General features: G+C 45.1%; 1 protein-coding gene across 4 annotated transcripts in view; it reads left to right on the forward strand.

Moving 5' to 3' along the window:
• LOC140733022 (interferon gamma receptor 1-like) overlaps positions 1–13,198 on the forward strand; it is a 48,665-nt gene that overhangs the window by 32,945 nt on the left and 2,522 nt on the right. For 3 of the 4 annotated variants that reach the window (XM_073055787.1, XM_073055790.1, XM_073055788.1), the window contains 2 exons: positions 7,004–7,189; positions 12,401–12,510. In XM_073055787.1, the coding sequence (XP_072911888.1) occupies positions 7,004–7,189; positions 12,401–12,510 (296 nt within the window). The remainder of the gene's footprint in view (positions 1–7,003; positions 7,190–12,400; positions 12,511–13,198) is intronic. The other variant, XM_073055789.1, reaches the window with a different exon arrangement.

The raw sequence follows: 13,198 nt of genomic DNA on the forward strand, positions 1-13,198 counted from the left end.
AGGTCCAACTGCTGGTGAGTCAGTATCCTGGCAAAAACTACACCGTGAAGACAACAGAACACTCCAAGCAACTCTGTGAAAAGGTTGTTGATAAGCACAAGCCAGGATATGGATGCAAGAAAATTCCCAAGTCACTGGATATCCCTTGGAGTACAGTTATGTCGATCACCAAGAAATGGAAAGAATATGGCACAGCTGTAAATCTGTCTAGAACAGGCCGTCATCAAAAACTGAGTGACTGTGCAAGAAGGGGACTAGCGAGAGAGGCCACCAAGAGACCGATGACAACTCTGGAGGAGTTACAAGCTTCAGTGGCTGAGATGGGAGAGACTGTACATACAACAACTGTTGCCCGGGTGCTTCACCAGTTGCAGCTTTATGGGAGAGTGGCAAAGAGAAAGCCCCTGTTGAAAAAACCTCACATGAATTCTCAGCTAGAGTTTGCCAGAAGGCATGTGGGAGACTCTGAAGTCAGTTGGAAGAAGGTTCTGTGGTCTGATGAACTCAAAATTGAGGGTTTTGGCCATCAGACTAGACGCTATGCTTGGCATAAGCCAAATACTACACATCAAATACTACACCATTCCTACCGTGAAGCCTGGTGGTGGCTGCATCATGCTGTGGGGATGCTTCACTGCAACAGGTCCTGGAAGGCTTGTGAAGGTAGAGGGCAAAATGAATGCAGCAAAATACAGGGAAATCCTTCAGGAAAGCCTGATGCAGTCTGCAAGAGAACTATTGAAAATTTGTTTTCCAGCAAGACAATGACCTCAAGCATAAAGCCAAAGCTACACAGGAATGGCTTAAAAACAACAAACTTAATGTCCTGGAGTGGCCAAGTCAGAGTCCAGACCACGATCCAACTGAGAATTTATGGCTGGACTTGAAAAGGGCTGTTCACTCACGATCCCCATGCAATGTGACAGAACTTGAGCAATTTTATAAAGAAGAATAGGGAAAAATTGCAGTGTCCAGATGTGCAAAGCTGATAGAGACCCATCCACACAGACTCAAGGCTGTAATTGCTGACAAAGGTGCATCTACTAAATACATGAAGGGGATGAATACTTGTGCAGTCAATTATTTTGTGTTTTATATGTGTAATTAATTTAGATGGCTTTGTTGAGATCTGCATTACTTTTGAAATGAAAGGGTCTTTTTCTGTTGTTTGGTGTCAAAAAAAAAGCCAAATTAAATCCCTCGGATTCAATGTTGTAAAACAATAAAACAGGAAAACCTCTAAGGGAGATGTGAATACTTTTTATAGGCACTGTATGCCTGTCACAGTCTTGTAAATTTCTATCAGATTTCCCCATGGCCTCCGGTGCTGCAGTGAAAACAACCCAAGTTTATCCAGCTTCCCAAGATAGCACATGCCCTCTAAACCAGGCAGCACCCTGTTAACCCTCTTCTGCAGCCTCTCCAAAGCCTCAACATCCTCCCTAGAGGGAGGTGGGGGTAATAAGAACTGTACACAATACTCCAGGGGATGTGGCCTAAACAGAGTACTATAAAGTTACAACATAACCTCTTGACATTTGAGCTCAGTGCCTTCACAAATGAAGGCAAGCGTTCTATACACCTTTTTAACCACCTTATCAACCTGTGTAGCCACTTTCAAAGAGCTATGAACTTGGATCCCAAAATCGCTCTGTTCAGTAACTAATACTGTGCTATCTCCTTGCATTTGCCCTACCAAGGTGCAACACCTCACATTTTTCTGGGTTAAACTCCATCTGCCATTTCTCTGACCATATCTGCAATTGATCTACATTACACTGTACTCTTTGCCAGTCTTCTACATAATCCACAACTTCACCAATCTTGGTATCATCTGCAAAACTTGCTAACCCATCCATCAACATTTTCATCCGGGTCATTTATATACATCACAAACAGCTGAGGTCCCAGCACAGATCCCTGCAGGACACCACTAATTTCAGACCTCCAGCTCGAATAAATCCCTTCAACCACTGCCCCCTGTCTTCTCTGCACAAGCCAGTTCTGAATCCAAACAGCCAAGACCCCATGCATCTTAATCTTTTGGATTAGCCTCCCATGAGGGACTTTGACAAACACCTTATTAAAATCGACTTGGACACCATCCACATCAATCTTTCTCGTCACCTTGTCAAAAAACTGGTAAGGCATGACCTACCACTCAGAAAGCCATGCTGGCTCTCCCTAATTAGGCCATGGCTTTCCAAATGCTCATATATCCTAACCCTAAGAATTTCCTCCAGAAATTTCCCAATAGCTGAAGTGAGACTCACTGATCTATAGTTCCCAGGATTTTCCCTTGTTCCCTTCTTAAACAGAGGCACAACATTAGCCACCCACTGGTCCTCCAGGACTGATCTCCTGGTCCTCTGTCCTTTTCCTTGGTAAATACTAATACAAAGTTCTCATTAGGTATCCCACTCACATCCTATGCACCCAAACCAATGTTCTCGCTTCTCTCTCTCTCCTTCCCCGCCTCTCCCCCCCCATCCTTGAGTGGTCTCAGCCTTTCCCTAGTTATCCTCTTGCTCTTAATGTATGTATTGAACGCCTTGGGATTGGGATTCACTTTACTCCTGCTTGCCGAGGACTTTTCATGGCCCCTCCTGGCTTTCCTAATTCCCTTTAATTCTTTTTAAGCTTCTTTATACGCGTATGCTTCCTTTGATCCTTCCTTCCGAAGCTCCAATACTTTTCGTTTTTCTTCCGGACTAAACGCATCTCTGGACATTCAAGGTTCTCTTATCTTCCCATCCCTGTCCGTCCTTCTAGCACACCACAAGACCACAGCCAAAAAGCAATGACTGCAGTTGCTGGAAATTTTAAATCTGAGTACTGCAAACACTCAGTGGGTCAGCCAGTACCAATGTCTTCCATGACTGTTCAGGCTTGACCAATGTCGGGAACGTTTGGTAGCTGGCACGCAGCAGCTTTCCTGGAATCTTTCAACAGTTCATGTACTGGCATCTTCCTGGCCTCAGGGTCAGCCTGGTAGCACGTTCTTCTTGACCCATGACTTCCGAGGAGAAGAATTTACCCAGCCACAAAATGGGCATGCGTGTTAGATCTTGGGAGGGTGCAAGCAATTAGGATCAGCTTTGCGTCATTGTAACAGACGTGTCGTGAAATTTGTTGTTTTGTGACAGTGGGGTAATTTTAAAAAAATATTACACATTTCAATAAGGATATATATTAAAAATTTATGGTGTAAAAAAAAAAAGAGCAAAATAGTGAGGTAGTGTTCACAGAAATACAAGGTATTAAGAGGAATAGACAGAGTGGACAGCCAGCGCCTCTTTCACCAGGGCACCACTGCTCAATACAAGAGGACATGGCTTTAAGCTAAGGGGTGGAAAGTTCAAGGGGGATATTAGAGGAAGGTTTTTTACTCAGGGAGTGGTTGGTGCGTGGAATGCACTGCCTGAGTCAGTGGTGGAGGCAGATACACTGAAATTTAAGAGACTACTAGACAGTTATATGGAGGAATTTAAGGTGGAGGGTTATATGGGAGGCAGGGTTTAAGGGTCAGCTCAACATTGTGGGCCGAAGGGCCTGTACTGTGCTGTATTGTTCTGTGTTCTAAATCTGATGGTGGTGGGGAAGAAGCCATACCTAAATAGTTGAGTGCGTGTCTTCAGGCTCCTGTACTTCCATGAAGCTTGAATTGAACGTAGGGAGTGGAGCTAGGTTTACCTGACAAATTGCTGGGATGACAGGACTGCTGTACCAGGAAAGATTAGTTAGACAAGGTTTGTGTTCCCTAAAGTTTAGAAGAATGAGAGAGGACCTTGTTCAGAGGTATAAAATTCTATAGCGCTAGGCAGACCAAATGAGACTAGGATATTTCTCCTATCTCAGGGTGCACAGACTGAGAGTCACGATCTTGGCTTAAAGGACGAGAGAGACTAAACTGAGATGGAAATTTCTTCACCCACTCATTGGGGAAGCTGGTGAACTTTACTACCTCAGAGGCTGTAGAGTCATCAAGTCAAAACACCACAGCACAGAAACAGTCCTTGGACCCATCTAGTCCATGGCGAACCATTAATCTACCTAGTCTCATTGACCTGCACCCAGACCATAACCTTCCCATCTATGTACCTCTCCAAATTTTTCTTAAATGTTGAAATTGAACCTGCACCTATCACTTGCAGCTCGCTCCAGTCTCTCACAACTGAGTGAAGATGTTGCACTTAAACATTTCACCTTTCATCCTTAACCCATGACCTCTGTTAGTAGTCCCACTCAACCTCAGAGGAAAGTGCAAACACGAGGAAATCTGCAGATGCTGGAAATTCAAACAACAACAACACACAAAATGCTGGTGGAACACAGCAGGCCAGGCAGCATCTATAAGGAAAAGCACTGTCGACGTTTCAGGCTGAGACCCTTTGTCGGGACTAACCAAAAGGAAAGATAGTAAGAGATTTGAAAGTAGTGGGGGGAGGGGGAAATGCGAAATGATAGGAGAAGACTGGAGGGGGTGGGATGAAGCTAAGAGCTGGAAAGGTGATTGGCGAAAGTAATACAGAGCTGGAGAAGGGAAAGGATCATGGGGCGGGAGGCCTTGGGAGAAAGAAAGGGGGAGGGGGGGGAGCACCAGAGGGAGATGGAGAACAGGCAAACAACTAAATATGTCAGGGATGGGGTAAGAAGGGGAGGAGGGGCATTAACGGAAGTTAGAGAAGTCAGTGTTCATGCCATTAGGTTGGAGGCTACCCAGCCGGTATATAAGGTGTTGTTCCTCCAACCTGAGTTTGGATTCATCTTGACAGTAGAGGAGGCCATGGATAGACATATCAGAATGGGAATGGGACGTGGAATTAAAATGTGTGGCCACTGGAAGATCCTGCTTTCTCTGGTGGACAGAGTGTAGGTGTTCAGCAAAACGGTCTCCCAGTCTGCGTCGGGTCTCATCAATATATAAAAGGTCACACCGGGAGCACCGGACGCAGTATACCACACCAGCCGACTCACAGGTGAAGTATCGCCTCACCTGGATGGACTGTCTGGGGCCCTGAATGGTGGTGAGGGAGGAAGTGTAAGGGCAGGTGTAGCACTCATTCTGCTTACAAGGATAAGTGCCAGGAGGGAGGTCGGTGGGAAGGGATGGGGGCAGACGAGTGGACAAGGGAGTCGCGTAGGGAGCGATCCCTGCGGAAAGCAGAAGGGGGGGGGGAGGGAAAGATGTGCTTGGTACATCTGTCCGATATGCCCCCAATCTTGGTGGCATCTGCAGATTTGCTGATCCGGTTTACCACATTATCATCCAGATCATTGATATAGATGATAAGCAACAATGGATCCAGCACCGATCCCTGCGGCACTCTTCTAGTCACAGGCTTGGAGTCAGAGAGGCAGCTATCTACTACCTCTCTGGCTTCTCCTGCAAAGTTCATGTCTAATCCAATTTACTACCTCATCTTGAATGTCAAGCAACTAAACCTTCTTGAACAGCCTCCCTTGTCTCAGGCCTAGTAATTGTACCCACCTCTACCACTTTCCACATCCCCACCACCTTCTGCGCAGACAATGTTGTCCCACGTGTCCCCTTTAACTCTTTCTCTATTCACCTTAAATCTATGCCCTGTGGATTTAGACTCCCCTACGCTTGCAAAGGTCTGTGTCCATCACACTTTAATGTCCCTCTTTAATTTCACCCTGCATCTTCCTCTGCTCCAGGGAAGGAAAAGGCCCAGCCAATGCAGTCTCGCCTTGTATCTCAGGCCTTTCAATCCCATAATAATTATGGTGAATCTCCTCTCCAGCGCAATCATACTCCCCCTTCTAGGGTGGCACCCACAACTAATATTTTTAGAAGTCTTTCCAAGACTTCCACAACTGTCCCATTGGCCATTTTCATCATCTACCTGTTTCTGCCTCCTTTGAGGGATCTCCATACAGGTAAAAAAAACACAATAAATATAAATACATAAGATAGTTTATATACATAGATTGTCTCTCCATAAAGTGATACTAGGCACAGGAGTGTCTGTACAGAAGGTGACTGACAGTGGTGGTTGGAGGTATGGAGGGGTGGGTTAGTGGATTGAGGGGTTGATCAGTCTTACCGTTTGGGGAAAGTAACTGGTTTTGAGGCTGGTGGTCTTGGCGTGGATGCTGTGTAGCCGATGGGATTGGAACAAATGGTCCATGGGCAGGTGCCTTCTCCAGCACCTTTCTGAATACAGGTTCCCCCCGCTATCCGAAGGTAGGGCGTTCCTATGAGACTGTTCGTAAGCCAAAATGTCGTAAAGTGAAGAAGGAATTACCATTATTTTATATGGGAAAAATTTTTGAGCGTTCCCAGACACAAAAAATAAACTGCCAAATCACATATAGTAAAAGCAGGACTGATATGATAAATATACAGTCTATATAAAGTAGAAATATTTTATGTACAATGTAGTTTCACTTATCAAAATCGGGAACACAGCGAGCTGAAATCGATTTGGAGAAAAAATTGGCACATACACGCATGCGTACACAACTGCCCGCACAAGGTTTCACAGTCATGGTAGTCTTTCTCGGGGTAAACACGTATAAAGTGGGTGTCTTTTTTTTCCAGAAAAGTGAAAATCCTCTTTGGTTAGCGAAATCAGGCATGAATGTAGGTCTTTCGTAGCAGCGAGCTGTCGTAAAGCGAACGTTTGAAAAACGGGGTCCACCGGTACACATCCTTGTTGGTGGGTAGGCTGGTGCTGGTAATACATGGGCCAGTTTTTAACCGCAGTTCAATTTCCTGTCGAAAGGCATGCTGGGGGCAGCCTGCCAGTGTCGCCACACAACATAGCATGTCCCACAATGTTTGACAGAGCACAACAAGCAGCAACGCAGATCAAATCCGCTCAGCTATGTGCTCGGGGCAACTTCCAGTGGCTAATTAACTGGCCACCCTGCACCTCTTTATGATGTGGGAAGAAGCTGGAGCACTTGGCCCTGTTTGAAGTTCATCCACGTGAAAGTTAACGCCATTTCTAAATGCCGTACTATATTTTGTCAGATTCAGCAATTCTGACTTGGCTGCATCCACAAAAGTGTGACTATTACCCTAATGATCAGAATGATGATGATGAAGAAGAAGAAGATGACGAATATGATGAATATGATGACTATACCAAGAAGGATGATGATGGCAATGACATCCACTCCACAATGTCTTCAGTTAAGGATCCAGAGAATACCGTAGGTCAGTTGGAACATGGAGTCTCTCCCAGAAGGGAAACCCCCTTCCAGGGTTATGTCTATTATGCCTGGATATGTGTTTAGTATGCATTGCTTCTGAGGTGCACATTCAAAGCTGTTGTTTTGTTTTCCCAAAGATTCTCCCCTTAATTGAAGCTGGCGAGCCATTCCTGCCAAAGTTACCCTTTGGAACAAAACTTGCCTTTCATTATTATCTGTAACAAATTCCAGACTCACATTTCTTTAATTTGCCACTTTTAACCCAGTTTTGTTCATAAAGACTCCGAATTTCTGAAATGCCAGTGCAGCCACACACAAAATGCTGGGAGGAACTCTGAGCCGAGATCTAACGAAGGGGCCAAAATGTCGACCGTCTGTTCACTTCCGTGGATGCTGCCTGGCTGCTGCTGAGTTCCTCCAGCGTTTTTGTGTGTGTGTGTGTGTGTGTGTGTGTGTTAGTTACTCTGGATTTCTAGCGGCTGCAGAACCTCGTGTTTAAAGCTTGCTTTGTATTTGCCTGGATCTGAAGAGGCAGCCAGTGGGGCTGAGCCTGTGTTGAAGACTTCTCTTTGGCCAGCCCCACTGGTATCTGTGCCACACAGCTGGCCATGGAATTTATACCATTCTCCCCTGGCATCCATGCAATGCCTGCTGATGCCCATGTGATGTAACCTTTGGGATGATGGATTTAGGGCCAATGAAACACCATAATGAGCACCATTGTATTGACCTTCCCAATGCTTTATTGCTTTTGTCGTGAGTTGTGCTGAGAAGTGGCCTTCAATGTACGACCTCTTGTTGCCCGGATACTAACCTGCAGATGAGCTCGCTGCCTTGCTCAGACCTGTTCATGCGCAGTTGCTTCCGGCAAAATCTCTTCACACCTTCACTGCAGACTGGCGGTTCTCTGAGAACGCCACGTTGTTTGTACAGGCGCGAGTGTTCTGCCACATCCCAAGTAGTCCCTTTAAATATAAAGTTTTAAAAATACTTCGATTCTGCGCGCGATTGCCTCTGTAAACGGTGCTGAGTGCTAGGTAGCAGTGAGGTAGAAGAGCAGGTGCAATTGGCAAAGGTGGCACAGAATCACTGCTGACGCACACATTGTACACGTAGGTAGGTCAGTGGCAGGTGAAAATGTATTACAGTGAAGTAAAGGGGTCTGCAGAGGCAGCTCTATGTCTTATGGCCTAAAATAACACTTTATACCCACTGGGAAAGCTGGGTGTAAGTTTTCATTAATAGAAAGGGAACTAGGTGGAGTGTTTAAAACCTCTTGATGCCAGATCTCGACCCATGTCCACTAACTCTCTGTCTCCGCAAGTCTGCCCAACCCACTGCACTCCCCTGGCAGTTTGTTATTTTGCTTAGCATCTAACATATCTAAACCATTCAGAATAGCAGCGTAGGTTCACGAGGTTAATTTCCCGGGGTGGCGGGACTGTCATATGTTGAAAGATTGGAGTGACTGGGCTTGTATACACTCGAATTTAGAAGGATGAGAGGGGATCTGATTGAAACATTATTAAGGGATTGGACACGCTAGAGGCAGGAAACATGTTCCCGATGTTGTGGGGGGGGGGGGGGGTGGGGGAAGAGTCCAAAACCAGAGGCCACAGTTTAAGAATAAGGGGTAGGCCATTTAGAAAGGAGTTGAGGAAAAACTTTTTCACCCAGAGAGTTGTGGATCTATGGAATGCTCTGCCTCAGAAGGCAATGGTGGCCAATTCTCTGGATGCTTTCAAGAGAGAGTTAGATAGCGCTCTTAAAGATAGCGGAGTCAAGGGATATGGGGAGAAGGCAGGAACGGGGCACTGATTGTGGATGATCAGACGTGATCACAGTGAACGGCAGTGCAGGCTCTAAGGGCCGAATGGCCTACTCCTGCACCTACTGTCTAATAGCGGTCAACAAATTCTGCCCCGTGATGGAGTTTGCCAACTCCACGTCCTCACCACCAGGAAGAACTTGCTTCGCTCTTTTGCTTCTGCAGAAGGCCCAGGTGCTGCCATTGCAGCTTGCTCCACAGCCCTGTGTCGCACCATTGACTAATATTGCTGTTCATGTCGTAGCACAAGCACCCCTCATCCATGACCTTGCTCAGACACATCAAAAAAAGAAGTTCCTTCAAAGACGTTTCTATTCCTTATTCTCCTATCCTGCCCAAGCTTGCTACGATGGCATGCACATCAATTTCTCTAACTTCCAGTAATCTTTCCCCCCTCCTTTTCCCTCTTCAATTCTCCACTCTAGCTCCCCACTCGCCTCTCCTCTTCCCCTAACCTGCCTATCACTTCCTCCTGGTGCCCCTCCTCCTTCCCTTTCTCCCATGCTCTACTCTTCTCTCCTATCAGACTCCACTTTCTTCAGCCCTTTACTCTTTCCACCAATCATCTCTCAGCTTCTTACTTCATCCCTCCTTCTCCGCCCACCTGGTTTCATCTATCACCTAGTTGATCCTACTTCCACTACCCACCACCACCTTATTCTGGCTTCTTGCCCCTTTTCTCCTGATGAAACTTCGACTATTTATTCATTTCCACAGATGCTGCTGACCCGAGTTCCTTCAGCGTTTTGCACGAGTTGCTCTGGATTTCCAGGATCTGCAGAATCTCATGTAACCGGGCTTGCTATCCTCTAGGAACAGTCTGATCTGTGCCTCTGCCACATTTTTCCCACACAATGGCTCTGCCTGGAGCCACAAAGAGTATATTCTTCAGAATTCTATTCTAAAAAAACCCCCCCATACCTCTCATTTTATTTAGCGATACAGCGTGGAATAGGCCCTTACAGCACGAGTCACACCACCCAGGACACACCTACTTCAAAGGATTCATTGTACACTTGTGATCAAAGTATGTATACATTACACAACCTTGAGATTCACCTCCTTACAGGCAGCCACGAAAGAAACCCGAAAGAACCCAGTTTAAGAAAAAAAGACGTACACTTAACCTTGACCTAATCACAGGACAATTTACAATGACTAACTACCCTACTAACCCGTAGGTACAGTGCCAAAAAATAAAATTCACCCTCCTCCCCCCCCCCCCCCCCAGAAGTTTTCATGTTTTAATATTCTACAACATTGAATCACTGGATTTAATTGGGCTTTTTGACACTGCTTTCGTGTCAAAGTGAAAGCAGATCTCTACAAAGTGATCTGAATTAATTACAGATATAAAACACAAAATAATTGATTGCATAAGTATTCACCCCTTTCAAGGCAGTATTTAGGAAACTCACCTTTGGCAGGAATTACAACCTTGCGTCTCTGTGGATAGGTCTCTATCAGCTTTGCACATTTAGACACAGCAATTTGTCCCTACAGAACTGCTCAAGCTCCGTCAGATTGCATGGGGATCGTAAGAGAACAGATCCCTTTTCAAGTCCAGCCACAAATTTTCAATTGGATTGAGGTCTGGACTCTGACTTGGCCACTCCAGGACATCAACTTTGTTATTTTTAAGCCATTCCTGTGTTACTTTGGCTTTATGCTTGGGGTCATTGGTTTTCCAGCAAGACAATCTTCTACCAAGTCGCAGTTCTCTAGCAGACTGCATCAGGTTTTCCTCCAGGATTTCCCTGTATTTTGCTGCATTCATTTTGCCCTCTACCTTCACAAGCCTTCCAGGGCCTGCTGCAGTGAAGCATCCCCACAGCATGATGCAGCCACCACCAGGATTCACAGTAGGAATGGTATGTTTTTGATGTGCGGTGTTTGGCCTATGCCAAGCATAGCATTTAGTCCATTGGCCAAAAAGCTCAATTTTGGTTTCATCAGACCATAGAACCTAGCTGACTTCAGTGTCTCCCAAATGCCTTCTGGCAAACTCTAACCAAGATTTCATGTGAGTTTTTTTCAACAGTGGCTTTCTCTTTGCCACTGTCCCATAAAGCTGTGACTGGTGAAGCACCCGGGCAACAGTTGTTGTATGTACAGTCTCTCCCATCTCAGCCACTGAAGCTTGTAACTCCTCCAGAGTTGTCATCGGTCTCTTGGTGGCCTCCCTCACAAGTCCCCTCCTTGACTAATCACTCAAGTTTTTGAGGACAGTCTGCTCTAGGCAGATTTACAGCTGTGCCGTATTCTTTCTATTTCTTGATGATTGAGTTAACTGTACTCCCAAGATATTCAGTGACTTGGAAATGTTCTTGTATCTATCTCCTAACTAGTGCTTTTCAGTAACCCTTTCACAGATTTGCCTGGAGAGTTCTTTTGTCTTCATGGTGTAGATTTTGCTAGGATACTGACTTACCAGCAGTTGGAGAGGTGTATTTTTACTACAGTCAATTGGAACACCTTGACTGCACACAGGTGATCTTCATTTAATTAATTGTGACTTCTAAATCCAATTGGATTTAGTGATGATTTGGGATGTCATATTAAAAATGAATGAATACTTATGCAATCAGTTATTTTGTGATTTATATTTGTAACAGATCACTTTTTAGAGATCTGTTTTCACTTTGACACGGGGGAGTCTTTTTCTGTTGAATGCCAAATTAAATCCACTGTGATTCAACGTTGCAAAAAAAATCATGAAAACTTCTTGGGGGTGGGGGGGAGAATACTTTTTTTATACGCACTGTATTTGGACTGTGGGAGGAAATGGGAGCACACAGAGGAAACCCACACGCAAACGGGAAGGTCGTACAAACTTTCTGACAGAGAACACTGGAATTGACCTCCGATCTCCGCCTGAACTGTAATAGCCTCCCGCTAACCGTTACGGTACCGTGACACCCTCACATATATCATCAGTTTTTTTATCATTTATTCGTTTTCGAGGATGTTACTGGCACTTGGAACTGGTTGTAAAGTTGTGCTGACTTTCTTCAGTCCTGTGAAACTTTGAAACCCATTGTGCAATGTTATTTTGGACATCCCACCAACTCTGGGTGACTGGTTGGAGGGAAAAATTGGAGAATCTGATGATTTATGTAGTTTACTAGCAACAAATTGCACTTGCGTAACACCTTAATGCACACAATATTTCAAGAGAACTCTCAGAAGCGTAACTTAATCTGAATAGCTTGGCGCTTTTATAGAAAACTTCATTGGAAAATGGTTAATTGCATCACACTGCAATTTCAACTTTGATTAGGAATCGAAGTTTTTTTTGATTAGGCCTTTGAGTATGTTTCATGTGGAAAGGATGAAATGGCTGTTGTTCCTGTGTGACTGTTGTCTGACGTTCTTCCTTTGTTCTAGCTGCTGCAGCTGCGATTTCAACAGTGGTCATAGTCCTCTTGCTCATTTTCATATTTGTCGGTATTTACCTATGGAAATGTAAAAAGAAGCTTGTATTACCCAAGTCTTTGGTAAGTTATGTTTTATTGGTAAGACTGATATAATGGTGTAAGAGATGAGAGTGTACAAAAAGCTGGGACAGCTGGACTGGGGTGTGATATGAGGAATTCAGCTATTCTGTTAACCGGTAAACTATAAGCCGACCATAAGACCATATAGGAGCAGAACTGGGCATCTCGGCCCATTGAGTCTGCTCCGTCGTGGCTGATTTATTATCCTTCAGAACCCCATTCTCTTGCCTTCTCCCCATATCCTTAGTGTCCCGGGCTAATCAAGAATCTATCAGCCTCTGCTTTAAATATACCCAATGATCTGGTCGTCTGTTGCAATGAATTGCACAGATTCACCACCCTCTGGCTAAATAAATTCCTCCTTGTTCTTGGCACTCTATTCTGAGGCTCTTCCCTCTGGTCTGAGACCTTAGGAGACATCCCCCTCTATCTAGGCCTTGCAATATTTGATAAGTTGAGTGAGATCTTCCACACTTAACAAGTACAGGCCCAGAGCCATCAAATGCTCGTCATATGTTGATCCTCTCATTCCTGTAATCATTCCCATGAACCCTCTCTGGACAGTCTCTAATGCCAGCACATCCTCCCTTAGAGAAGGGGTCCAAAGCTGCTCGCAATACTCGCAATAGTGTGGTCTGAACAAAATGTGCAGCCAGTGGTGTGTAACATTTGCATGTGTTTGTACCTT

Source organism: Hemitrygon akajei, chromosome 9 (assembly GCF_048418815.1).
Source record: "Hemitrygon akajei chromosome 9, sHemAka1.3, whole genome shotgun sequence".
Classification (NCBI taxonomy): domain Eukaryota; kingdom Metazoa; phylum Chordata; class Chondrichthyes; order Myliobatiformes; family Dasyatidae; genus Hemitrygon; species Hemitrygon akajei.